General features: G+C 40.2%; 1 protein-coding gene, 1 long non-coding RNA gene and 1 pseudogene across 3 annotated transcripts in view; 1 reads left to right on the forward strand and 2 right to left on the reverse strand.

Annotated features, from left to right (window-relative positions):
• The window catches only part of TMPRSS12 (transmembrane serine protease 12), a 37,257-nt gene extending 20,962 nt beyond the window's left edge, over window positions 1–16,295 (reverse strand). Inside the window, exons 1-3 of the mRNA XM_073789292.1 lie at window positions 16,003–16,295; window positions 15,105–15,303; window positions 1,323–1,591 (exon numbers count right to left, since the gene is read on the reverse strand). Of these exons, the coding sequence (XP_073645393.1) occupies window positions 1,323–1,591; window positions 15,105–15,303; window positions 16,003–16,240 (706 nt within the window). The 5' untranslated portion in view covers window positions 16,241–16,295. The remainder of the gene's footprint in view (window positions 1–1,322; window positions 1,592–15,104; window positions 15,304–16,002) is intronic.
• Window positions 11,150–11,710, reverse strand: LOC101324199 (large ribosomal subunit protein uL29m pseudogene; annotated as a pseudogene).
• A 152-nt stretch (window positions 16,296–16,447) lies between the features above and the next one.
• LOC141275878 (uncharacterized) overlaps window positions 16,448–25,428 on the forward strand; it is a 101,771-nt gene continuing 92,790 nt past the window's right edge. For both annotated transcript variants that reach the window (XR_012324408.1, XR_012324407.1), the window contains exons 1-2: window positions 16,448–16,679; window positions 18,164–18,221. This is a non-coding gene — a long non-coding RNA (uncharacterized lncRNA). The remainder of the gene's footprint in view (window positions 16,680–18,163; window positions 18,222–25,428) is intronic.

A 25,428-nucleotide genomic window follows, 5' to 3' on the forward strand; every position in this document is an offset into this window, starting at 1 on the left:
GAGACATGATATAATATAATGGAAACACATGAGTTTGAGGCAGGCTGACCTAGGCTTGAATTTTTGACTCCTCACTCAGTTAGCTGTGTAACTTTGGGCAATTTATTTAATCTCTTTAAAACTCAGTTTATTCACCCATATTATAATATTTCTTATAGTGTTGTTGGGGCATTAAATGAGAAATACATTAAAATGCTTAGTATTTTATTTAGTACCTAGCCCTGAATAAATAGTAGTTGCTCCTATCATCATTGTTCTAACTGTTGTAAAAGATTCAATAACCGGCCCGTGGTAATTCAGCTAGTACATGGCCAGGCTGAGATTCAGACTTAGGTCTGTGATTCTAAAGCCCATGCTCTTTTTCCTGCACCATGTCACTTTCCTTATCTTCCTTAGAAAATATTCACAGAGAAAAAAAGAAAAATAATAATTCACAGACTTTTCATACATTTATTTCTATCCTATCTAAATAATCCACAAATATTTAAATGGCTAGGTTTGGTAGAGAATAGAAAAAAAAGAGTCTCAGCACTTGATCTCATATATTGCTAAACAGACTTCAATTCCCTCAGGAGCAGATTGTATTTAATGTACTACTTAAATATTCAGGCTTTAGAATAAAGAAAAAACTTAAACTTGAGTCCCAGCTTCTCAACCTCTAAGATTCACAATTCCTGGTCTGTTAAATGGGAATAACAACATTAACTCCCTAATAGGAATATTGGGAGGATAAGATAAAATAAAGTAATATATTTAGAACAGGACCTAAAACATGGTAAATGCTCCCAAATGGTAGCTGCTGTTATTACCAAAGGCAGAGACTGTTTTCTACATTTTTCATTCCTCCCATTAGTTCAGTCAGTCAACGATTTGTGCCTCTTTGTGCACTAAAGAAAATACATGGCAATCAACCTGTTTGATACTAAACAGTGCACTAAATAAAAAGTATACTAAATTTGATTCCTTATAGCCAGAAGCTTATTATTTAAGATAAGCAAATCTGCTACAGAGCTTGCTTCATCACCTAAGAGTCTCAGAAACTACAGAAATACTTGGAACCATCATTCTCTCTGAGAATGTCTAAAGGTTTAAGTATCTTGGCATGTATAACAAAAGAAGTCTCTATTTCTGCTTTGGAAGATAATTTTCTCTCTCCCACAAGCAAGAAAAAAAACACAGAAAATTTAAAAAGACATTTCCTTTTCACTGGTTTATAAAGACCTGTTGTTCAAACTCATGATATAAAGAGATAAAGACATACATATTCACCCTCTGCCAATCATCAGGAAAATCTGTATCAACAAAATTCAGATCATAATTACCTTCTTCTGTTGTTCTTCCCCATCCACTTATAAAACACTTCGTGTTTCGGTTCAGTCTTTGGAAAACACCAAAAGGTAGACAGATAGGCTGAATATAATCATTATATCTCACTGCTTTTTTTAAATGAAAAAGCGCAATATCATTTTCATAAGATTCCACATCGAAGTCTGGATGGATAATGATTGCTTTAACTTTCATCATCTTGGAGTGTGGCTGACGCCCACCTATATTATTAGTTCCAATCACAACTCTCCACATTACAGGATCGCTGAAAGAAAGTAAATGTTCTTATCTTAAACAGGTATTTAACTAAGTAAATATTCTTAATCTCCCACTAGTTTTTGTTTTTCTCATGTTAGATTAATAACAAAAAAATTAATCCTACTTTCATGTGACAAAGTCATAGCAAGTAAAAACCTAAATATTGTGATGTAGGAAAAGAGAAAAAGATCAATGGGACAGAAAGTCCCAAACGGATTCAAGTACATGAGAATTTAATATATGGTAGCAATTCTTACCAATGGACAAATGGATGAATTATTCAATAAATGGTATTGGGACAACTAGCTAACTAACAAACTAGTTTGAAAAGTGAAATAAAATTAAATCCCTGAAAAATTATTAAACACTAAAATAAACTCCAAATGGATTAAATATTTAAATGCACGAATCTTTTAAATAAAGACTTCCTATCTTTTAGAGATACGTAAAGTGGTATGTCTGAGATTTCTTTCAAAATAATTAGAGGGGGAGTTGGCAAGAATAAAGATGAAACAAGATCAGCCATGAGTTGATAAACTGAAGCTGCATATTATGCATATGGGAATTCATTAAACTATTTACTTTTACAAATTTTTGAAATTTTAGAATGAAACATTTGGATATTAAATTAGGATGAGAAGTTTAAAAATTAAACCAGAAAGAAAATATAGATGAATACATAACATTGTTATGGAAAGGATGCCACCAGGGAAGCCCAAATTTGCCTTTTTGTAATTCTATTTGAGCAAGTTGGAACATTCCACTGGACTATATCTCAGTGAGAAAGGACTTTATAAAGCATGACACTAAATATAAAAGAAGCAACTAATGGATCTTGACGTCTTTAAAAGCAAAAAGCAAGCAGAAATCAAACCAAACCAAAAAAGTCTTCTGTAGGTCAAAAATCAACAATTAAAACCCCAAGTGGTTAGTACTTATTGCATGTGAAATTTACAAATGCCGAAATTCCTTTCACCCTTCAAATTGGCAGAATGTGTGTATTTAATGATTATGCTCAGTGCAGACAAGAGTCAGAGGAACAAAGTTACTCTTATTCACTGAGGAATATATAAATAGATAGGCACTCTGGCAGCATGTACCAATAGCCTATAAAAGTTGCATTGATTTTGACACTGCAATTCTACTTCCTAGAATTTATTCCAAGGAAATAGAAGATAATTAGCTATCTTAAAATTGGACTAGGTAGCCTCTAAAAAGTTTGTAAAAATGTTTATACAGTCCTAGTTCTATTGTGTTTAAAAAGAAATTGTAGCTTAAATGCTTTAAGCTGCTTTAAAAAAATGATGTTTGGGCTTCCCTGGTGGCGCAGTGGTTGGGAGTCCGCCTGCCGATGCAGGGGACGCGGGTTCGTGCCCCGGTCCAGGAGGATCCCACGTGCCGCAGAGCGGCTGGGCCCGTGAGCCATGGCTGCTGAGCCTGTGCGTCCGGAGCCTGTGCTCCACAACGGGAGAGGCCACAACAGTGAGAGGCCCACGTACCGCAAAAAAAAAAAAAAAAAAAAAAAAAAAAAAATGTTTCTTTTCCAAATGTATACAATTTATCTTTCTTGAATTAAAATTTTTTCCCGTTTTATTGAGAAATAATTGACATACATCACTAAGTTTAACGTGTACTGCATGTTGGTTTGATTTACATATATTGTAAAGCGATTACCACAATAGGTTTAGTTAACATCCATTATCTCATATAGATACAATAAAAAGGAAAGCTGGTGATGAAAACTCTTAGGATCTACTCTCTTAACAATTTTCCTATATCATACAGCAGTGTTAACTATAGTCATCATGTTGTACATTACATTCCTAGTCCTTATTTCTCTTATAAGGGAAGTTTGTACCATTTGACCACCTTCCTCCAATATCCCCTCCCCCCACATCCTGCCTCTGGTAACCAACCACAAATCCCATCTCTTTCTCTAAATTTGGTGGGGAATTTTTGTTTGTTTATTTTTATTTGTTTCTACTTATAACTGAGATCCTGCAGTATTTATTTGTCTTTTTTTGTCTGACTTATTTCACTTAGCATGATGCCTTCACGGTCCATCCTCAATGTCACAGATGGTAGGATTTCCTCATTATTTATGGCTGAATTACACACACACACACACACACACACACACACACACACCCCCCACGTCTTCTTTATCCATTCATCTATCAGTGGACACTTAGATTATTTCCGTGTCTTAGCTGTTGTAAATAATGCTGCTATGAAATGCGGTGCAGATATTTTTTCAAGTTAGTGTTTTCATTTCTTTTGGATATATTCCCAGAAGTAGAATTGCTGGATCTTGTGATAGTACTATTTTTAAGTTTTTGAGGAACCTCCATACTGTTTTCCATAGTGGATATACCAATTTACACACTCCCATCAGTGGTGCACAAGTGTTCCCTTTCCTCCACATCCTCCCCTTGATGATGGCCATTGTGAGGTGATATTTCATTGCAGTTTTAATTTGCATTTCCCTAATGACTAGTGAGTTGAGCATCTTTTCACTTACCTGTTGGCCATTCATATATCTTCTTTGGAAAAATGTCGATTCAGATCCTTTACCCATTTTTAAAATTGGATTATTTATTTTTTTGCTATTGAGTTGTATGAGTTCTTTATATATTTTGGATATTAACGCCTTATCAAATAGATGATGTGCAAATATTTTTCCCATAGGTTATCTTTTCACTTTGTTCATATTTTCTTTTTCTGTGTGGTTTTTTTAGTTTGATGTAGTCCCACTTGTTTATTTTTTATTTTGTTGCTTGTGCTTTAGGTGTGATTTCCAAAAAATCATTACCAAGACCTATGTCAAGGAGGTCTTTTTCCTGTGTTTTCTTCTAGGAATTTCATGGTTTCAGGTCCTACATTTAAGTCGTTAATCCATTTTGAGTTAATTTTTGTTAATGGGGTCAAGTTTCATTCTTTTCCATGTGAATATCCAATTTTCCCAGCACCATTATTGAAGAGACATTCTTTTCTCCACTGAGTATGCTTGGCTCTCTTGTCAATTATTAGTTGACTGTATGTGCTTGGGGTTTTTTTCTGGGCTATCAATTCTGTTCCATGGTCTATTTGTTTTTATGCCAGCACCATACTGTTCTAATTACTATAGCTTTATATATATCTTGAAATCAGGAAGTGCTTTATATATATCTTGAAATCAGGAAGTGCGATGCCTCTGTTTTTTTTGTTCTTTGGATTCAGGATTTCTTTGGCTATTCAGGGTCTTTTTTGATTTCACATAATTTTTAAGGGTGTTTTGTCTATTTCTGCAAAAAGTGCCATTGGAATCTTGATAGGGATTGCACTGAACCTGTAGATGGCTTTTGGTAGTACTGACAGTTGAATAATATTAATTCTTCCAATCCGTGAACATACCTTTCCATTTGCTAGTGTCTTCTTTATTCCTAAGTATTTTATTGTTTCTGATGCTGTTGTAAATGTAATCAATTCTTTTATTTCTTTTTCAGAGAATTCATTGTTAGTGTATAGAAATGCTATTGATTTTTGCGTGCTAATTTTGTACCCTGCAACTGAATTCTTGGATTAGTTCTAATGGTTTTTTGGTTGTGTCTTGGGATTTTCTATATATAAAATCATGTCACTTGCAAATAGAAACAATTTTACTTCTTTTCCAGTTCTCATACCTTTTATTTCTTTTACTTGCCTTATTATTATTATTTTTTTGTGGTACGCGGGCCTCTCACTGTTGTGGACTCTCCTGTTGCGGAGCACAGGCTCCGGACGCGCAGGCTCAGCGGCCATGGCTCATGGGCCCAGCTGCTCTGCGGCGTGTGGGATCTTCCTGGACCAGGGCATGAACCCGTGTCCCCTGCATCAGCAGGCGGACTCTCAACCACTGCGCCACCAGGGAAGCCCTACTTGCCTTATTTTTTAAAAAAATATTTATTTATTTATTTATTTTGGCTGTGCCAGGTCTTAGTTGTGGCATGCGGGATCTTTAGTTGTGAAATGTGGGCTCTTAGTTGCGGCATGCCTGTGGGATCTAGTCCCCTGACCAGGGATCGAACCCAGGCCCCCTGCATTGGGAGTGTGGAGTCTTACCCACTGGACCACCAGAGAAGTCCCTCTTTTACTTACCTTATTGCTCTAGCTAGGACTTCCAGTACTATGTTGAATGGGAGTGCGAGAGTGGGCAGCCTTGTCTTGTTCCTGATCTTAGAGGAAAAGCTTGCAACCTTTCAGCATTCAGTATGATGTTAGCTGTGGGCTTGTCATGTATGGTCTTTCTTATGTTGAGATATGTTCCTTCTATGCCTAATTTCCTAAGTATTTTATCATGAATGGATGTTGAATTTTGTCAAATGCTTTTTCTGTGGCTATTGAGATGATCATATGATTCTTTTCTTTCATTCTATTAATGTAATGTATCACATTGATTGATTTGCACATGTTGAACTATCCTTGCCTCCCAGGGAGAAATCCCACTTGATCATGGTGAACAATGCATCCTTTTAATGTGCTGCTGAATTTGGTTTGCTAGTGTTTTGTTGAGAATGCTGCATATATATTCATCAAGGATATTGTTCTGTAGTTTTCTTTTCTAGTAATGTCCTTATCTGTCTTTGGTATTTGTAATGCTGGACCTTGTAAAATGAGTTTTGGGAGGTTCCTTCCTCTTCAATTTTTTGGAAGAGTTTGAGAAGGACTGGTGTTAATTCTTCTTTAAACATTTGATAAAATTCACCAATGAGCCGTCTGGTCCTGGGGTTTTCTTCTTTGGGAAATTTTTGATTACTGACTCAACTCCTTACTAGTAATTGATCTATTTAGATTTTCTGTTTCTTTCTGATTCAGTCTTGGTAGGTTGTATGTTTCTAAGATTTTTTTCATTACTTCTAGGTTATCCAGTTTGTTGGCATCTGGTTGTTTACAGTAGCCTCTTACGACCCTTTGTATTTCTGTGGTATAAGTTGTAATGTCTCCTTTTTCATTTATAAGTTTGTTGATTTGGGTCCTCCCTCTTCTTTTCCTTGGTAAAGCTAGCTAAGGGTTTGTCAGTTTTGTCTATCTTTTCAAAGAACCAACTGTTATTTCGGTTAATCTTTTATTTTTATTATTATTTTATTTATTTTTGGCTGCATTGGGTCTTCGTTGCTGCGTGCGGGCTTTCTCTAGTTGTGGCGAGCGGGGGCTACTCTTCGTTGCAGTGCACAGGCTTCTCATTGCAGTGGCTTCTCTTGTTGTGGAGCACAGGTTGTAGGCACACAGACTTCAGTAGTTGCAGCACGCGGGCTCAGTAGTTGCGGCACGCAGGCCCTAGAGCACGCAGGCTTCAGTAGTTGTGGCGTATGGGCTCAGTAGTTGCAGTGCACAGGCTCTAGGGTGTGTGGGCTCTGTAGTTGTGGCGCACAGGCTTAGTTGCTCTGTGGCATGTGGAATCTTCCCAGACCAGGGATCAAGCCCATGTCCCCTGCATTCGCAGGTGGATTCTCAACCACTGTGCCACCAGGGAAGTCCCTGGTTAATCTTTTATATTGTTTTTTTGTTATCTATTTAATTTATTACTGCTCTAATCTTTATTATTTCCTTCCTTCTAACTTTAGGGTCATCTTTTTCTAGTTCTTTAAGGTGTAGAGGTAGGTCGTTTATTTGGGATCGTCTTGCTTCTTTTTTTCTTTATTTTTTGCGGTACGCGGGCCTCTCGCTGTTGTGGCCTCTCCCATTGCGGAGCACAGGCTCCGGATGTGCAGGCTCAGCGGCCATGGCTCACGGGCCCAGCCGCTCCGTGGCATGTGGGATCTTCCCAGACCGGGGCACGAACCCGCGTCCCCTGCATCGGCAGGCAGACTCTCAACCACTGCGCCACCAGGCAAGCCCTGTCTTGCTTCTTAATGTATGCATTTATTGCTCTGAACTTCCCTCTTAAAACTGCTTTTGCTGCATAAGTTGTGTTTCCATTTTTGTCTCAAGATACTTTTTAATTTCTTCTTTGATCCACTGGTTCTTTTTTTTTAGGAGAGAGTGTTGTTTAATTTCCATGTAGTCATGAATTTTCCAGTTTTCCTCTTTTATTGATTTCTACTTTCATGCCATTGTGGTCAGAGAAGATCCTTGGTATGGTTTCAATCTTCTTGAAGTTGCTAAGACTTGTTTTGTGGCCTAACATATGGTCTGTCCTCGAAAATGTTCTATGTGTACTTGAGAAATACTCTGCTGCTGTTGGTTGGAATGTTCTGCGTATGTCTCTTAAGTCCACCTTGGTCTACAGTGTTATTTAAATCTGCTATTTCCTTACTGATTCTCTATCTGGATGATCTGTCCGTTGTTGAGAGTGGGATATTAAAGTCCCCAACTATTATCAAATTGCTGTTTATTTCTCCCTTTAACTCTGTTAGTTTTTGCTTTATATATCTAGGTGCTCCAACGTTGGATGCATAAATATTTACAATTGTTATATCTTCTTGATGGATTGACCCCTTTACCGTTGTGTGGTGACCTTTTTTTGTTTCTTTTTACCATTTACATTTAAAGTCTATTTTGTCTAATATAAGTACCACTACCCCTGCTTTTTTGGGGTTACCATTTGCTTGAATGTCTTTTTCTATCCCTTCACTCTCAGTCTATGTGTGCCTTTAAAGCTAAAGTGAGTCCCTTGTAGGCAGCATATTGTTGGACAAAGACTTTTCTGAACAGACAAAAGCTGAGAGAGTTCATTACCACTAGACTAGCCTTACAAGAAATGCTAAAGGAAGTTCTTTGACTGAAAGTAAAAGGACACTAATTAACATCATAAAGACATTAAAAGGTAGTGCAAAACTCACTGGTAATGGTAAATATATAGCCAAACTTAGATTCTGTAATTTGGTAATAGTGGTGCATAATTTACTTACAACTTTAAAAGTTAAAGGAATTAATATAGTAAAAATAACTATAACAACACTAATATATTAGTTACACATTATAAAAAATATGTAAATCATAACAGCAATAACCTAAAATGTAAGGTGGAGGAGAAGCAAAAGTGTAAAGTTTAGGAATGCTATTGAAGTTAAGTTGCTAACAGCTTAAAATAGTGTGTTATAATTTTAAGATAGTTTATGTAAGCTTCTTGATAACCTCAAGGTAAAAACCTGTAGGAGTTACACAAAAGGACTTGATAAAGAAATCAAAGCATACTGATACCAAAAGACATCAAAACACAAAAAAGACAGCAGGCTAAGAAACAGGGAACAGTGGATCTAGAAAACAACCAGAAAACAATTAATAAATGGTGATAGTAAGTCCTTACCTAGCAATAATTACTTTAAATGTAAACAGATTAAATTCTCCAATCAAAAGACATAGAATGGCTAAATCAACTTATATTACTTACCTATTTCAATTTATATTCAGACCGTGAGATTAAAAAACAGGTTATATACACTGAAAAGTACAAAACATTGCTGAAAGAAATTAAAGAAGACAAATAAATGGAAAGACATCCCTTGTTCATGTATTGGAAGACTTAATATTGTTAAAATGACAGTACTACCCAGAATGATCTATAGATTCAATGAAATACCTATAAAAATCCCAGTGATGCTTTTGCAGAAATAAGAAACCCATCCTAAGATTCATATGGAATATCAAAAGACCCCAAATAGCCAAAATAATCTTGAAAAAGAAGAATAAAGTTGGAGGACCATACTTCCTGATTTCAAAACTTACTGAAAAGCTACAATAACTGAAACAGTGTGATACTAGCATAAGGGCAGATATATATACCAATGGAAAATAGAGAGCCCAGAAATACACCCTTGCATATGTGGCCAATTGATTTTCAACAAGAGTGCCAAGATAATTCAATGGAGAAAGGAAAGGCTTTTCAACAAATGGTGCTGGGAGAATTGGATATCTACATACAAAAGAATGAAATTGGACCCTTATACCATATGCAAAAGTTAACTCAAAATAGATCAAAGACCAAAATATAAGAATAAAGCTATAAAACTCTTAGAAGAAAACACAGAAAAGCTTCATGATATTGGATTTGGCAGTGATTCTTGGGTATGACACCAAAAGCACAGGCAACAAAAGAAAAAAATAGATAAATTGGACTTGATCAAAATTAAAAACTTGTGCATCAAAGGACACTTTCAAGAGAGTGAAAAGACAACCCACAGAATTGGAGAAAATATTTGTATATCATATATTTGACAAGGGATTAATATCTAGGATATATAAAGCACTCCTACAACTCAACATCCACAAAAAATCCAGACAGCCGAGTTCAAAAATGGGCAAAGGACTTGAATAGACGTTTCTCCACAGAAGAAATGTAGGACTGCCCTGTTGGTCCAGTAGTTAAGAATCCGTGCTTCCACTGCAGGGGGCACGGGTTCGATCCCTGGTCCAGGAGCTAAGATCCTGCATGCCACATGGTGTGGCCAAAAATAAAATAAACCTTAAAAAAACAGAAGAAATACAAATGGCCAGAAATCACATGGAAAGATGCTCAACATCACTAATCATTAGGGAAATGTGACTCAAAACCACAATGAGGGACTTCCCTGGTGGCGCAGTGGTTAAGAATCCACCTGCCAATGCAGGGGACCATGGGTTCAAGCCCTGGTCCGGGAAGATCCCACATGCTGTGGAGCACCTAAGACCATGCACCACAACTACTGAGCCTGTGCTGTAGAGCCTGTGAGCCACAACTACTGAGCCAGAGCGCCTAGAGCCCATGCTCCGCAGCGAGAGAAGCACCGCAATGAGAAGCCCATGAACCGCAACGAAAAGTAGCCCCCACTCGCCGCAACTAGAGAAAGCCTGCGCGCAGCAATGAAGACCCAACGCAGCCAAAAATAAATAAATAAATTAATTAAAACAACAGAACCACAATGAGATACCACTTCATGCTCATTCAGATAGTTACCATAGTAATAGTGTAAGTAATGAACTAGGGATATGGAGACTGGTATTCTGAATCTACTTCTCATCAGTGGGGAGTATTGGGGGACAAAAAGAAGCAAATTTAAGAGATACCGCACAGAGAGAGTCAGCTAACTGTCGAGGTAATGGGACTGTTGGTGAGGCTGTTATCTGAGAAAATAGAGAAGGGATAGAATTAGAGGGAAGATTTTTTTTTAATAAGATGGGAATTTAAACTTTATACCTGATTTTGACCACTTCCAGATTTAGCATGCCATAATAACACTTAGAACAGTTGATAGTCAGTTTTTAAAAATTAATTATTTTTGCCCGTGTTGGGTCTTCGTTCTGTGCGCAGGCTTTCTCTAGTTGCAGCGAGCAGGGGCTACTCTTTGTTGCGATGTGTGGGCTTCTCATTGCGATGGCTTCTCAATGGAGCACGGGCTCTAGGCAGGCTCAGTAGTTGTGGCTCTTAGGCTCTAGAGAACAGGATCGGTAGTTGTGGCACACGGGCTTAGTTGCTCTGCGGCATGTGGGATCTTCCTGGACCAGGGCTCGAACCCATGTTCCCTGCATTGGCAGGCGGATTCTTAACCTCTACGCCACCAGGGTAGTCCCAGTTGATAGTCATTTGACTAAAAACACAAGTTATTTATAAACCACTTAGTATGTATTCACTTTTGTATATAGATTGTAATCCAAGAAAAACAAAATGGTAAATTAAAAGTTCAGATGTCTTAGATAAGACTTGATTTCTGGGCTTCAGAAAGATGTGGAAACTTTTGCTGAAGAAAATTTTCTTTCTTGCTTGCTAAACTTGTCTTCCTTGCTTTGATGCAGGCTTGTTTCTCAATTCTCAATCTGACAAAACGTTTCACCTAGGGCACTGCAAAGAATCGTTTTCTATTGTTTCCTTTATTTAGGTACCAAGGTATAGGCCACTGCTTGAACTTGTGCCAGATGATTCTTCGAAAGATGTCTCTTCTCCAAGAACCAGGTCTAGCTTTTTCTTGACCAGTCTGAAGAATTCTGAGGGCATCTTCCGTTTCCTGGACAACTTTATCTAATGTATCCATGGAATCTACTACCTTTTCTAACTGCTTCAGACTTGGCATTGGCAATCTCTGCTGCTTAGCCTCCTGCTCTAGAGTTAGGAGCATGTTTCTTTCAGGAGAACATACCAAAGTTTATGTAAATCTTCATGACTTTTGTTCCTTAATTGCTGACAGGTCCATGAAGCTCCCTGTGCTAGCAGGGGCCTGAGGACTTATTAACAACCTGAAAGCCTTCAGGGCTGCTGAGACTGTTCTCTAGAGGAAAGAGTTTAAAAGTTCATGTTTGGACTTGTTGGGAATGTGACTCCAGTATATACGTATAGTAGGGAGCTGGAAATACGACTCAGCTGGAGAGACTTGGGAGTTGCCAGGACATGGTGACTCCTAAAACAGAAGTAGATGAGACATCTCTAGGGAAGAGTACAGATGATAAGGCAAGAGGATAGAAGGTGGAACTCTTGAAAATACTGCCACTTAAAAGAAGACAAAGACTCAAGGAATAAGGAAAAAAATTTTTTTAAGGTAGAGAATAGTGGTGTCTTAAAAATCAAGAAAAGAGATCAGAGGGAATTCCCTGGCAGTCCAGTGGCTAGGAATCCGAGCTTTCACTGCTGAGGGCCTGGGTTCAATTCCTGGTTGGCGAACTAAGATCCCACAAGCCGTGCGGCATGGCCAAAAAAAAAAAAAAAAAAAAAAAAGATGTAGAACAGCAGTCAACTTTGCCAAATGTTATACAGATGAAATAGGATGGGGATTGAGTAGAGGTCATTGGATTTGGCATAGAGGTGGGTCTTTAATAGTGTGTTCTGGCTACAAAAATCAGACTGCAATTGGGATTTTATGAGTCAATGCAGGTGAAGTAAAAGGGAGTCTTTCTTTCAAGGAGTCTAGTAGTGAAAGGAAGAATAGAAACAGGTAGGGTTTGTTTGCTAAATAACGATGAGGTGACCTAAACATGCTTGAAGGCTGTAGGGAAGAAGCAAGAGGAAAATATTGAAAAATACTAAAGAGACAATGAGGTGTAATGAAACAGCTATAGACTTGAGACTAGGTTTAAATCAATAGGTTGCCACTTTACAGCAATGTGGTCTTGGGAAAATTACCAAATATCTGTGATCTCTGACTCCTCAGGTGTGAAATGGAGATAACAGCTATCTCAGAGGGCTACTGGGAGGGCTTTTTTAAAATACAGAGTTATATGTAACATTCTTAAACAGTACCTAATCTCAGAGCGGGTCTTTCATGTTATAAGAAGGAATAAGGGATAACTGATGGTGCAAGGTTTAGGAAATGAGGGGGAACAGGAATAGAAGTGGCAGAGTCTTCTGAGACAGGAGGTACTCCTGAAAAATACAGACTATGCCTCAGTAATGTCGACTTCCTCAGCACCTAGCCCAGTCCCTAGCATATAATATACATTTAGTAAATGTTTGTTGAGTAAAGGGGTAAAAATATCAATAAGATTTAGCCTTGAGAATTGTTAAGTGGAATATTAATATTATCTTCAAATGCTTGGAAGAGTAATGAGGTTTAATATATATGGCTTCAGAAGGCAGAATGAAAATCAAGACACTTAGTTCAACATAAGGAAAGGCTTTCTAAGAAATAAAGCTGCACAAAACTTAAATGAAATTCTTTCCAAGGTAGCAGTTCATCATCACAAGAGGTGTTTCAAGTAGAGAGCCAAATGATATAGTTATGGTTATGTGTGTGGATTTTCATTATGACACACCTGGATTTGATCCCTGATTTCACTGTTTTCCAGTCAGGGTCTCCCTACAGTAAAGAGTGGTTGTGAAGAGTAGTGGAAATTGTGTCTGAAAATATGCCTGACTCAATGAATTAAAGCAATAATTATTTCAGACTAGAGAACCCTTTACTTCAATATTTTAAGAAGGATTCATATACAGGACAGAGAATTGAACCACACCTTTATAATACCTCTTTGAACTCTAAGATTTTATGACAATATAACAAAGCTATATTATTTGACCAAGGTGGTATATCTAGTAGGTTCTGGAATCTTACTTAAAGCCACTGTACCACGAAGTGTCAGAGGAGGACTAGTATACAGGTCGCCCCTCTCCAAATGCATTGTTCTCCCCACGTGTCAAAGGAACAGACTAGGGCTTCCCTGGTGGCGCAGTGGTTGAGAGTCCGCCTGCCGATGCAGGGGACGTGGGTTCGTGCCCCAGTCCGGGAAGATCCCACATGCCGCGGAGCAGCTGGGCCCGTGAGCCATGGCCGCTGATCCTGCGTGTCCGGAGCCTGTGCTCCGCAACGGGAGAAGCCACAGCAGTGAGAGGCCCGCGTACCGCAAAAAAAAAAAAGGAACAGACTAGTAAAGGCCCAATATCAGGACTTAATAGGTGAGAAGAGCTTTTCTAAGAATCTTCAAATCATACCAAGCAGGCTTTTCCTTCCTTGGTTTAAGATTTGAAAGCTGTTGAAAAGCAGTTTTTAAAGACAGCATTTTAGGAAAGAGTTGTAAGACACCCACACCTGAAAGACCAGAATTGATTTCTAACTCTGAAGCTGTTTTCTACATCTTTTTCTATACCCTTGGGTTTATACCTCAATAGCTTCCCATTTTTCTGATCTCTAGTCCTCAAGAGGCCAACTTATGGAACTGAAATGCATGTTTTTTAAATGTGGTAAACAGATTAAAAGATTAAAACCTTAGGAACCCCATCAGGCCAGTTACCCTCAGTTGAATTTTGAAGTTGTTGTTAGTTTTTCTTAGAGACTTTTCATTCTTCTCCCAGATAGCTCATAAAAATTAGAGACTAAAGAGAGACTGTATGACAGGTACCACGGTTTTCCACAGTATTTATCTTAGAGCTTCATTTTAAATGTTAGGAGGGTCATAAAGTTCTATTACAACTGTGGTAAATCTATTTCTCCAAGACTGACATCATCCATAGACTCAATAAATATTTATTATGTCTCCTGTAAAGCAGGCCAACTCCTGTATTAGTACCAGAAATACAAAATAAAACATGTAGTCCTTGTCTTCATGGACTTGTCTCACCATGATCTAATGGTGAGAAAGACAAATACATGATTACAATACAGTAATTTTTAAAGCTAAAAGAAATGCTATTTATTATTTAAAGTAAGGTCCAACAAACTACAACCCACAGGCCAAATCTGGCCTGTCTCCTATTTTAATATAGCCCATAAACAAAGAATGTTTTTTACACTTTTAAATGGTTGGGGAAAACCCAAAATGACAAAATAGGATTTTGTTCAGATTTCAGTGTTCATAAATAGTTTTATTGGATCACAGCACACTCATTCAGTGATGTATCATCTATGACCACTCTGGTTCTACTGTGACAGAGTTGAGTATGGCCTGCAAAGCCTAAAATATTTACTGTCTTTACAGAAGACGTTTGTTGACCTCTGACTTAAGGGATTTATTTCAACAAATATTCAGTGTACTATTCAGTATAAGGCATTATGGCTACTTGGAAACATATCGCTTAACTGAACATGGCTGAAGTCAAGTGGTCCTCCGCCACTTCAAAATATCCCCCAAGAGCATAAAATAAGAGTTCTGTTCTGAATACATACCTAGTGTCCTTATTAGTGCAGTGGGCAGCCGTGAGGACCCATCTATTTTTCACTAAGCTTCCCGCACATACATGAACACGATATCTGCCAGATTGAATCTGTAGGCTAACTAGCCATGGCCATGCGCCAATTTGAGCTTCTGTGCCCCCTACAATCCGAGACCCCTGGAACATATTTGCAAGTGGTGCTGTTCCACAATCTAAAAATAAAAATGATACATTATTTGGACTGAACATATTATTATATGTATTACTTTATAATCTTAACACGTTAATGTAATATTTGAAATCCCTATTTAAAAAACGCATAAAGCAAGCTAGATACCTAAGCCATGCCCATATTTTGAAAAAAGATCTTAGAGAGCTAAGACAAACATGCCTTAATTGCTTACTCACAAATAGAAAGACATTAAATCAGCACAATTCATCCATTTTAAAACTCTTCTCCTGAGAAGTATAACCATGAGGCAAGTTTCTCTGGCCAGGTATCGTATTTTTCCCCCGTGTGAAACGGCCACTAAAAGAGCCTGGGACTGGTCAACCAAGAGCTACAAGTTCTAATACTTGCCATTTAACTTGTTGGGTTAATTCTTCTTAACTGTAGTATGAAAAAGTCACCTAACAGCCCTTTCATCTTTGAATTCCAATGAATTATTAGTCTGTAAAATGGGAATGACAAAGCCCAGAATGTTCTGAGGCACATATACAGACGCAGAAGTGTATCGCATTTTTACTATTAGTACTACTACTATAGTCATTAAAATCGGGCTGCTTGGATCCGTAAATTTTTAGTTAAAGGCAGCTGGAAAAACAGAAAAGGAGGGCCCCAAATTCAAATACTACTTAAGTGGGGAAAAGGCAAGGACGACTGTCCAAAGAGAAGAACGAACAGATACTGCCTTTTGCGTTCAACCCTTCCTCTTCCGGGGCCTGGGTCTCCTGCGCCCTGGGCCTCCCACTCATGGCTTCAGGCCGCCTCCGACCTCCGGCCTGTTCCCACGAGGAGGCATGCCCACTCCTTTCAGAGAGTGGGTAGTGTTCTGAGCATATGAGAGCGCCCCCCAGAAACAACAGCGCTGCGCTCAGGAGTCCCAGCCCCATGTCGGAACTCCTGGTGGGCAAGATGGCGGCAGGCATTTCCTGCCCGCCCCCCTGCCCCCTTCCCCCAGCCGGCGAGCCTGTGCGCCCTCGGCCTGAGCAGCCCGGAAGAGGAGGTGGGCGAGGTGGGCGACGCGGGAGCTGTGCGGCTGGCTAGGTGCAGGGGGCGGGGTGGGGGGCGACGTCACACAACCGAAGTAGGCGAGGGGTTTTGATGGGGGCTGAGGCCTGTGAGGCTGCGGAAGTGCCCGGATGAGTCAAGGCCTCAGCCGGTGTTCTGGTTACGCGACCAATGAAATGTCTCGCCCTCAGCCAGGATCTGGGGATTCGCTAACTGGCGAGACCTTCCTGAGCCAGATCTACACACTTAGATGGTACAGTAGGACTGTTGTGGTGAGAGGGGAGCTGCTGGAACCTCTGGAGCAGCTCAGACTTCAAGGCCAGGAAGGCTTCCTGAAGTAAGAGCACCTAAGTTGAAGTGAGTAAGCTGGGGAAGGGAGACGTAAAGCAGAAGGCAAAGCAAGTGTAGAGGTTGGGATTTGAGACAATGTGGGCGTTGGGGGAGCCCAATTTCTGTAATGCACATTGATCTCATCATTAATTGTTCTGTAGTAGTTTACCTTCGACTGGTCACCTCAGGGTGAGCTGATTAAATCAAATGTAAGGACCTGCAGGGACATCCCTGGTGGTCCAGTGGTTAAGACTCCATGCTTCCACTACAGGGGGCGCGGGTTCATGCCTCCAAGCGCACCCCCTCCACCCCAGAATTTAAGAACCTGCCTGGAAGTTGAGGACAAAGCCTGACTAAAGGTCACTGCACCCACCCCAAACACACACACACACACACACACACACACACACACACACACACACACACACACACACACACACACACACACACACACACACACACACACACACACACACACACACACACCCCGTCACACACACACACACACACACCCAGTCCCCAGCCTGAGAGGTACATTATTCCTTGCACCATCAGAACCCCCAAGATGCCCCTTGACATTACAAACACTGTGGGAAAAGAGCACAGAGAAGTGGCTCCAGTTAATCGATCCACTGAACACGTAGGTATTAACCTCATACTACGTACCATACACCAAAATAAGTATCATATCATGGGAGGTGTGTTAAGACCTGGCCCTCTGACCCAGAGAACTTTATAACTTGGCTAGAAGAGAAAATCAGGGGTAATTCACTTGGAGAACAAAGAAGGAAGCCATGACACCCAAGCCTAATATGAATTCAGACACAAGGGATTGGTGTGGGCTGTGGCAGTCTGGGAAGGCTCCCTGCAGGAGGGGAATGTGAGCTGGACCTAGGTAGAGGGGGAAGATCAAGAAGAGGAAGGAGATGTAGTGAAGACAGACTAAGCAAAGGTATGGATATGTATTTGTGTTTCTCCAGAGAAACAGAACCGATAGGATATATAGAGATATATAAGAGGAGATTATTTATGGGAATTGGCTCTCCCAATTATGGAGGCCGAGAAGTCTCATGATATGCCCTCTGCAAGCTGGAAAACCAGTGGTATAATTCAGTCCCAAACGAAAGCCCGGAGAACCAGGAGCTCTGATGTGGGAGGGCAGGAAAGATGGATGTCCCAACTCAAGAAGAAAGGAGAAATTGCCCTTGGTGCACCTTTTTGTTCTGTCTGGGCCCTCAGTGGATTGGAGTGAATGATACCCATCCAACATTGGTGACGGCAGGTCTTCTTTACTCAGTCTACTAGTTCAAATGGTAATCTCCTTCAGAAACACCCTCACAGACACACCCAGAAATAATATTTTACCAGTGATCTGGGCGTCCCTTAGCCCTATCAAATTGACACATAAAATTAACCACCGTAGTAATAATAATACAATGTATAATTTTAGTTTTTGGGGGTTTTTTTTTTTTTTTTTTTTTTTTTTTTTACTGTTTTCTGTTATCTTTCAGAGACTGAAGAGAGAAACCATGCCTTAAAATTTTTGATCAGGATATATAAGAGAAAAAAGTAAGTTTAAGGCTTCTTCCTGGTTTTGTATTTGATTTGATTCTTTTTGGAGTCCAGGATTGTGTATGACCCTTCTTCCCTTTAGCAGAACCATTTACTATGGTTTTGGATACGCAGTAGTAGGCTTGGACCCTGCTTTGTACTTAGGGGTATAAGTATGCTCAGCATAATGAAGAGAAATTTTTCAGTGTGCAAAGGAGGAGAGAGAGGAAAGAGGTAGGCCGCCCACCAACATGGCAGAAGGCCAGGCCCAAGCCAAAAAGGTATCTGTGAGAGTTTCACTGTGGTGGGTTGACCCATGGTTTTTAAGAACAATGATGTGTAATGTTTGGTTTTAAATTGTTTTATCATTGCTATCTTGAGCTGTGCTAAAGGTTTCCTCAGTTAACCTGACTCCTTCAGTAACAAGGGCACAGTGTGGGCTTGTGGTAGTCTGGGAGGCTGGTCACATGGTGGGGAATGAAAGTAGGGGTCAGCAAAAGGACAGCGCTGTGCTCATATCATCCTCCTAGTTTGTCATGGTTGGCTGCATTAAATCAAAGGAGCCTATTAGTTGAGCCTTACAGGTGGTAACAAGTGGAAAGAGAACAGAAGCTCCTGGGCTGAGCTGAAATCAGTGGGAGGGAAGCAGGTGGTGTTGGATAAACAAGTTGCAGCATGAACTGACCTAACCCAGGAGCAGAACAGGAAACAAATTGACTTTTCCCCAAATAGTTGAGTGAAAGATGATACTTGAAAGGGGGGAGACACAGTTGGGGTGTGTTTCTGTGGGGGAGGGATGTGATCAGATTGGGGATGGCATTGTAAGCAGGGCAAGATGACTGGTCTTGCTGTGGCAGATGACAGACATTCAACAGATTTCTTTTCCACATCCTGATCAAAAACAGGTGCATGCAGCCAAGTCATGAAAGAGCAATGAAAAATGCAGTGGACCGGTACATGCAAAGGTCCTAGGCCTGGATTTCCTCTGCCTTCTCTAGGTCTTCACTCTTCTCTCCTGCATTGCTACTTCCTTGTTTTGTGGGATCACTCCAGTCCGCAGACATATTCTCTGGTGTGGTAGGCAGCCACCACGATGGCCTTTAATTAGCCTTGTCTTCTGGTATTCATACCCTTTGTTAGCCCCCTCCCCTAAGTTGGCAACTCTAAGTTGGCTAGATTTAGTGACACGCTTGTAGCAAACAGATGGTGGCAGAGGGGATGGGCTATCCCTTCCAAGACTAGATTATAAAAAGATTGTGACTTGTCTTGAACATTTTCTCTAGCTCTCTTGCTCTGAGGGAAGTCGGCTGCCATATTATGAGCTGCCCTATGGCCCTATGGCCCTATGGAGTAGCTTACAGTCATAGTAGATCTAACGGCCTATGAAGAAGCAAACCACACCACATGAGTGAGCTAGGAAGCAGATCTTTCCCAGGTCAAACCTTCAGATGAGACCACAGTTCTGGCTAAGATCTTAAATGCAACCTCATGAGAGGCCTGAAGCCAGAGACATCCCCCAAGCCACACTCAAAATTCTTGACCCACAGAAATTGTGAGATAACAAAATTTTGTTGTTTTAAGCTGCTAAGTTTTGGAATAATTTGTAACATAGCAGTAGATAATGCATCTTGTTTCTCTTATCTTTGAAGGAGGATGAGGGCATTAGTGCTGAGCCTGGGGCCTGGGGTAGGGTGTGGGGGGGGATGTAGGATGGTAGGGTTGATTGGGTCTGGAGTTAGGGGAGATTTTATTCTTGTTGGTTGTCCCTTGCTCCACTTGAGTTAGTGCTAGAAATCTTTTTTTTGGATAGTGGATGAACAATAAATTTACTGGATGTCTGATAAATATGTGGATAGTCAATAAATGTGCCCCCAAGTATTCAGTGAATGGCAAACAAATATGTGCAAATACGGACGTCTAACAAATGAGTAAACAAAAATGAAAGAAGAGGTATGTGACTTGATTTAACCTCTCTCAGGCTCTATTTTTTTCAGCTGAAAAGGGGGATCCGATACCTAACTCATGGGAGCAAACCTTAAGAGAGGAAAGAACCTAAGTAGATGGTAGAAATTACTATTTTTCAGAACTTGCGTCCTGATTTTTAGTTCAGGGTCTTGAGCTCAACGTCTCGAGATTTATATCTTAAGCCATGAAAGGACCCTTTTAGGGTTTTTTTGTTGTTGTGTTTTTTAAACATCTTTTTGGGGTATAATTGCTTTACAATGGTGTGTTAGTTTCTGCTTTATAACAAAGTGAATCAGTTATACATATACATATGTTCCCATACCTCTTCCCTCTTGCGTCTCCCTCACTCCCACCCTCCCTATCCCACCCCTCCAGGCCGTCACAAAGCACCGAGCTGATCTCCCTGTGCTACGCGGCTGCTTCCCACTAGCTATCTACCTTACGTTTGGTAGTGTATATAAGTCCATGCCACTCTCTCACTTCGTCCCAGCTTACCCTTCCCCCTCCCCGTGTCCTCAAGTCCGTTCTCTAGTAGGTCTGTATCTTTATTCCTGTCTTACCTAGAAATCTTTTTAATAAAAATATTTTATTATGTAGACTTTAAATAATAACAACAAAATAAACTTCTGTGTACCCACAACCTCATTCACTATTTTTGTTTTGTTAAATATTTAATCCTTTTGAAGGAATGTTTATAGTACAGTTTATGTACAGATTAAAGAATAAAAACAATATAAGGATACCTATTTAAGAAAAAGAACATCATTGTTACTTTGGAAATCCCCCGTGTACCTGTCCCTGTCCCTTTCCCTTTCCCTTAGAAAAAACCAATATTCTGAATTTTGTACTTAGTATTCCATTGATTCTCTTTATAAACCTGACTGTACAGTATGGTGGTCACTAGTGACAGGTGACAATTTAAGTTTAAATTTAAATTAAATTAAAATTTAGTTCCTCAGTCATGTTAGCCCTGTAGCCAGTGGTTACCATATTGGACAGCATGTTTAGTTTTGCCTGTTTTTAAACTTTATATCAGTTGAATCATGCAGTTCATTTTCTTTTGCAGCTAGTTTTGTTTCATTCAGTATTGCGTGCTCAGCATTCATTCATGTGGTTATTTATAACTGTAACTCATTTATTTTTACCATGTGCATGGTGTGAATATGCCATGATGTATTTATCTACATTGGAATCTATTACTGATGAACATTTGAACTGTTTCCAGAGTTTTGCTCTTACAACTGATACTATTATGGATGTGAGCAGGAGTTTCTCTGGACTATATACCAGGTTAGGACTGCTGACTCTTACAGAATATACACCATCACCTTCTCTAAATAATGCCAAATAGTTTTCTGAAATGTTATAACAACATACTGTCCAACTGGCAGCACGTAAACGTTCCCATTATTTATATTATCATCGATGCTTTTTAATTTTTTACGAATCTTGTTGGTATGAATTGAGAACTCATGGTTTCAATCTGCATTTTCCTGACTCTAAATGAGTTTGAGTATTTGAATATCTTTTCATATATTACCTACTTAGGTCTTTTATGTGTTTATCTTTATGTTATGCATTTCATTAATGCAGCCACTCATCTTTTACTGTTTCCATAGTTTTGTCTTTTTCAGAATACCGTATAATACATACCTACAGTATGTAGCCTTTGCAGATTGGTTTCTTTTACTTAGTAATATGCATTTAACATTCTCCATGTCTTTTCTTGTTTTAATATTTATTTATTTATTTTTTTGGCTGTGTCGGGTCTTAGTTGCGGCACGCGGGGTCTTCGTTGTGGCGCTCGGGCTTTTCTCTAGTTGTGGTGTGGTTTTTTTTCTCCCTCTAGTTGTGGCGTGCGGGTTCCAGAGTGCCTGGGCTCTGTAGTTTGCAGCACGTGGGCTCTATTGTTGAGGCACGTGAGCTCAGTAGTTGTGGTGTGCGGGCTTAGTTGCCCCGCAGCATGTGGGATCTTATTTTTTTTTATTATTATTATTATTTTTTGCGGCACGCGGGTCTCTCACTGTTGTGGCCTCTCCCGTTGTGGAGCACAGGCTCCGGACGCGCAGGCTCAGTGGCCATGGCTCACGGGCCCAGCCGCTCCGCGGCATGTGGGGTCTTCCCAGACCGGGGCACGAACCCGTGTCCCCTGCATCGGCAGGCAGACTCTCAACCACTGTGCCACCAGGGAAGCCCAGCATGTGGGATCTTAGTTCCCCGACCAGGGATCGAACCCTGCATTGGAAGGAGGATTCTTTACCACTGGACCACCAGGGAAGTCCCCCTCCATGTCCTTTCATGGCTTAAGAGCTCATTTCTTTTTTGTGATCAATAATATTCCATTATCTGGATATACCACAGTTCATCCGTTCACCTATTGAAGCACATCTTGGTTGCTTCCAAGTTTTGGCAGTTATGAATAAATTTGCTGTAAACATCTGGGTGCAGGTTTTTGGGTAAACATAAGTTTTCAGCTCCTTTGGCAAATACCAAACAGTGCAATTGCTGGATCATATGATAAGAGTATGTTTAGGGCTTCCCTCGTGGCGCAGTGGTTGAGAGTCCGCCTGCCGATGCAGGGGACACGGGTTTGTGCCCTGGTCCGGGAAGATCCCACATGCCGCGGAGCGGCTGGGCCCGTGAGCCATGGCCGCTGAGCCTGCGCGTCCGGAGCCTGTGCTCCACAACGGGAGAGCCCACGACAGTGAGAGGCCCGCGTACTGCAAAAAAAAAAAAAAAAAAAAAGAGTATGTTTAGTTTTGTACGAAATTGCCAAACTGTCTTCCAAAGTGTCTGCACCACTTTTGCATTCCCAGTAGCAATGACTGAGAGTTCATGTTGTTCATGAGCATTTGGTGTTACAAATGTTTTGGGTTTTGGCTATTCTAATGGGTGTATTAGTGGTATCTCATTGTTTTAATTTGCATCTCCCTGAAGACACGATGTGGATCATCTTTTCACATGTTTATTTGCTATCTATATATCTTATTGATGAGATGTCTGTTAAGGTCTTTGGCCCATCTTTTTGTTGTTTTTTTTTTTTTGCTGTATGCGGGTCTCTCACCGTTGCGGCCTCCCCCATCGCGGAACACAGGCTCCGGACGCGCAGGCTCAGCGGCCATGGCTCACGGGCCCAGCTGCTCCGCGGCACGCTGGATCCTCCCGGACCTGGGCATGAACCCGCGTCCCCCGCATTGGCAGGCGGACCCCCAACCACTGCGCCACCAGGGAAGCCCTGGCCCATCTTTTAATCAGGTTCTTATTGTTGAGTTTTAAGAGCTCTTTGTATTTTTTGGATAACAGTCCTCTATTAGATATGTCTTTTGCAAATATTTTCTCCCAGTCTGTGGCTTGCCTTTTTCTTTGTCTTTCACAGAGCAGAAACTTTTAGTTTTAATGAAGTCCAATTTATCAATTCTTTTTTTTATGGATCATACTTTTGGAGTCATCGACAAACCCAAGGTCATTTAGATTTTCTCCTATGTTATCTTCTAAGAGTTTTATACTTTTGTGTTTTACATTTAGGTCTGTGGTCCATTTTGAGTTAATTTTTGTGGAGGATATAAAGTCTGTGTCTAGATTCTTTTTTTTTTTTTAATGTGAATGTCCAGTTGTTCCAGCACCACTTATTTAAAATACTGTCTTTGCTCCATTGTATTGCCTTTGCTCCTTTGTTGAAGATCAGTTGACTGTATCCCTGTGGGTCTATTTCTGGCCTCTCTGTACTGTTCCATTGATCTATTTGTCTGTTCTTTTGCGAATATCACCCTGTCTTGATTACTGTAGCTCTGTGTTATGTCTTTTTTCTTAACTGTTTTTTTTCTTTTTGGCCACTCGGCATGTGGGATCGTAGTTCCCTGACCAGGGGTCGAACCTGTGGCCCCTGCAGTGGAAGTGTGGTGTCTTAACCACTGGACCACCAGGGAAGTCCCACTATGGTATGTCTTGAAGTCAGGTACTGTCAGCTCTCCAGGTTTGTCCTTCTCCTTCAATATTGTGTTGTCTATTCTGAGTCTTTTTTCACTGTGTATAACCTTTAGAAGCAGTTTGTTGATGTCCACAAAATAACTTGCTGGGATTTTGATTGGGCTTGTATTGAATCTGTAGAACAAGTTGGAAGAACTGCCATCCTGACAGTGTTGTTTTTCTATCCATTAACATGGAATACCTGTCCATTTATTTAGTTCTTGTTTGATTTCTTTTATCAGTTTTGTAATTTTCCTCATATAGATCTTGTACATATTTTGTTAGATTTATACCTAAGTATTTCATTTTGGGGGGTGCTAACGTAAAAAGTATTGTATTTTTAATTTCAAATTCCAGTTGTTCATTGCTGGTATATTCTAATGAGATTGACTCTTGTATATTAACCTTGTATCCTGCAACCCTGCTGTAATCACTTATTAGTTCCAGGAGTTTCTTTGTCAAATCTTTTGGATTTTCTAATAGATTAACATATCATCTGTGAACAAAGACGATTTTATTTCTTCCTTCTCAATCTGTATACCTTTAATTCCTTTTCTTATCTTATTGCATTAGGACTTAACAGTATGATGTTGAAAAGCAGTGGTGGGAATTCCCTGGCAGTCCATGGTTAGGACTTGGCGCTTTCACTGCCAGGGCCTGGGTTCAATCCCTGGTTGGGGAACTAAGATCCCACAAGCTGCACGGTGCAGCAAAGAAAAAAAAAGTCCACTCTTTCCAATTCTCTTTAACATTATACTAGAAATCCTAGGCAGTACAGTAAAGCAAGATAAAGGCATACAGGGCTTCCCTGGTGGCGCAGTGGTTAAGAATCCGCCTGCCGATGCAGGGGACACGGGTTTGAGCCCTGGTCCGGGAAGATCCCACATGCCACAGAGCAACTAAGCCCGTGCGCCACAGCTACTGAGTCTGTGCTCTAGAGCCTGCGAGCCACAACTACTGAGCCCATGTGCCACAACTACTGAAACCCATGTGCCTATATAGCCCATGCTCCGCAACAAGAGAAGACAATGAGAAGCCTGCACACCACAACGAAGAGTAGCCCCTGCTTGCTGCAACTAGAGAAAGCCCACGTGCAGCAATGAAGACCCAACACAGCCAAAAATAAATAAATAAAATAAATTTATTAAAAAACTAAAGGCATACAGACTTTAAAGAAAGATATAAAGCTGTCTCTATTCACAAATGCCACTATCTCAATAGAACCCCTCCCCCCCAAGAAAATCTATTTTAAAAACTCCTCAAACTTATAAGTCAATTTATAATAAGGTTACAG

Source organism: Tursiops truncatus, chromosome 11, assembly GCF_011762595.2.
Source record: "Tursiops truncatus isolate mTurTru1 chromosome 11, mTurTru1.mat.Y, whole genome shotgun sequence".
NCBI classification, from domain to species: Eukaryota; Metazoa; Chordata; class Mammalia; order Artiodactyla; family Delphinidae; genus Tursiops; species Tursiops truncatus.